General features: G+C 47.3%; 1 protein-coding gene across 1 annotated transcript in view; it reads right to left on the bottom strand.

The window, feature by feature from the left end:
• The window catches only part of RBM23 (RNA binding motif protein 23), a 37,570-nt gene that overhangs the window by 8,005 nt on the left and 27,999 nt on the right, over nt 1-1,566 (bottom strand). Inside the window, exon 3 of the mRNA XM_011990631.1 lies at nt 1,051-1,166. Within this exon, the coding sequence (XP_011846021.1) occupies nt 1,051-1,166 (116 nt within the window). The remainder of the gene's footprint in view (nt 1-1,050; nt 1,167-1,566) is intronic.

The following is a 1,566-nucleotide window of genomic DNA, read 5'->3' on the forward strand; positions in this document are numbered from 1 at the left end:
TTTTGAGAAAGAGTCTCGCTCTGTCGTGCAGTGGTGCAATCTCGGCTCACTGCAACCTCTGCCTTCCAGGTTCGAGCGATCCTCCTGCCTTAGCCTCCTGAGTAGCTGGGATTACAGGCATGTACCATCACGCCCAGCTAATTTTTTATATTTTTAGTAGAGACAAGGTTTCGCTATGTTGGCCAGGCTCATCTTGAACTCCTGGCATCAAGTGATCCACCGCCTCAGCCTCCCAAAGTGCTGGGATTACATGCGTGAGCACCACGCCAGGTCAGGAGTGTAAATTCTTAAAGAGAAGGTTTCGTTACTGCTGCCAAAGAAAAGGAATTACAGTAAGGCCAGAATGAAACAGAAAGCATGGAAAGGCCAAAGACCCGAAGATGATCCAGCAGTAGTTCACAGCAACTGCACAATACCAACTTACAGCCCTGAAAGCTGTCAGGCATCTGAAGAGGCCATTTTCCCCCTAATGCCAAGCAAAACTTGGTGTTTCCAAATCAGGGGTCCTCTTGCATTTTTTGTTTGTTTGAGACAGAGTCTCACGCTGTTTCTCAGGCTGGAGTGCAATGGTGCAATCTCGGCTCTCTACAACCTCCGCCTCCTAGGTTCAAACAATTCTCCTACCTCAGCCTCCTGAGTAGCCGGGATTACAGGCGCCTGCCACCACGCCCAGCTAATTTTTGTATTTTTAGTAGAGACGGGGTTTCACCATGTCGGTCAATCTGGTCTCGAACTCCTGACCTCAGGTGATCCACCCACCTTGGCCTCCCAAAGTGCTGGGATTACAGGTGTGAGCCACTACGCCTGGCCCCTCTTGCTATTTTATTCAAATTAAGTATATTGATGCTAGGACTAATCCACAAATCTACACTGGAAAGTGAAGACTAGGTAAATAAATCAAGTCACCATTATTCTCATGACCTAAGTGGAGCCATTACTAAAAGTCAGCACTCTTAACAGAAACGATCTCCCTATTCTGGTTATTTTTCCAATGGACAAAACTGTTTCCCTTCCCCAAGGTGCCAACCCATTTCTTCCTCCCACACTCACTTGCTTGTCTCCCCGATGGTGCTGCTTCCACTGGTCCCACTGTTGCCACTGTTGCTGGTGCTGCTGGTGGTATTGCTAGGATAATCCTTTCTCACTTCTTTCCTTTGTTGCTCATCCTGAGGCATTCACCAGGAAAATGTCACAAGGTATAAGGTGGCAGACACACAGATTCCAATGGGCAAAGGGAACAAAGGTGGACAAGGAAGAAATCAAAGCACTGGATTAGCCAGATTTTGAGCACCCTTATTTCCTAACAAAGGGAGTAAGAGAGGAATCAAGAAACTACCTAAAAGGAAGAGATCAGCATGACAGATTCTGATGTCAAACTTTGGTTACCCAACATCTGCTCCACTGACATTTCCCAGAGAGTTACAAATTGGTGCTAGGATGGGCGCAGTGGCACCTATCTGTAATCCCAGCACTTTGGGAGGCCAAGGCAGGCGGATCACCTGAGGTCAGGAGTTCCAGACCAGCCTGACCAACATGGAAAACCCCATCTCTATTAAAAATACAAAA

This window comes from Mandrillus leucophaeus, unplaced genomic scaffold (assembly GCF_000951045.1).
Source record: "Mandrillus leucophaeus isolate KB7577 unplaced genomic scaffold, Mleu.le_1.0 Scaffold380, whole genome shotgun sequence".
NCBI classification, from domain to species: Eukaryota; Metazoa; Chordata; class Mammalia; order Primates; family Cercopithecidae; genus Mandrillus; species Mandrillus leucophaeus.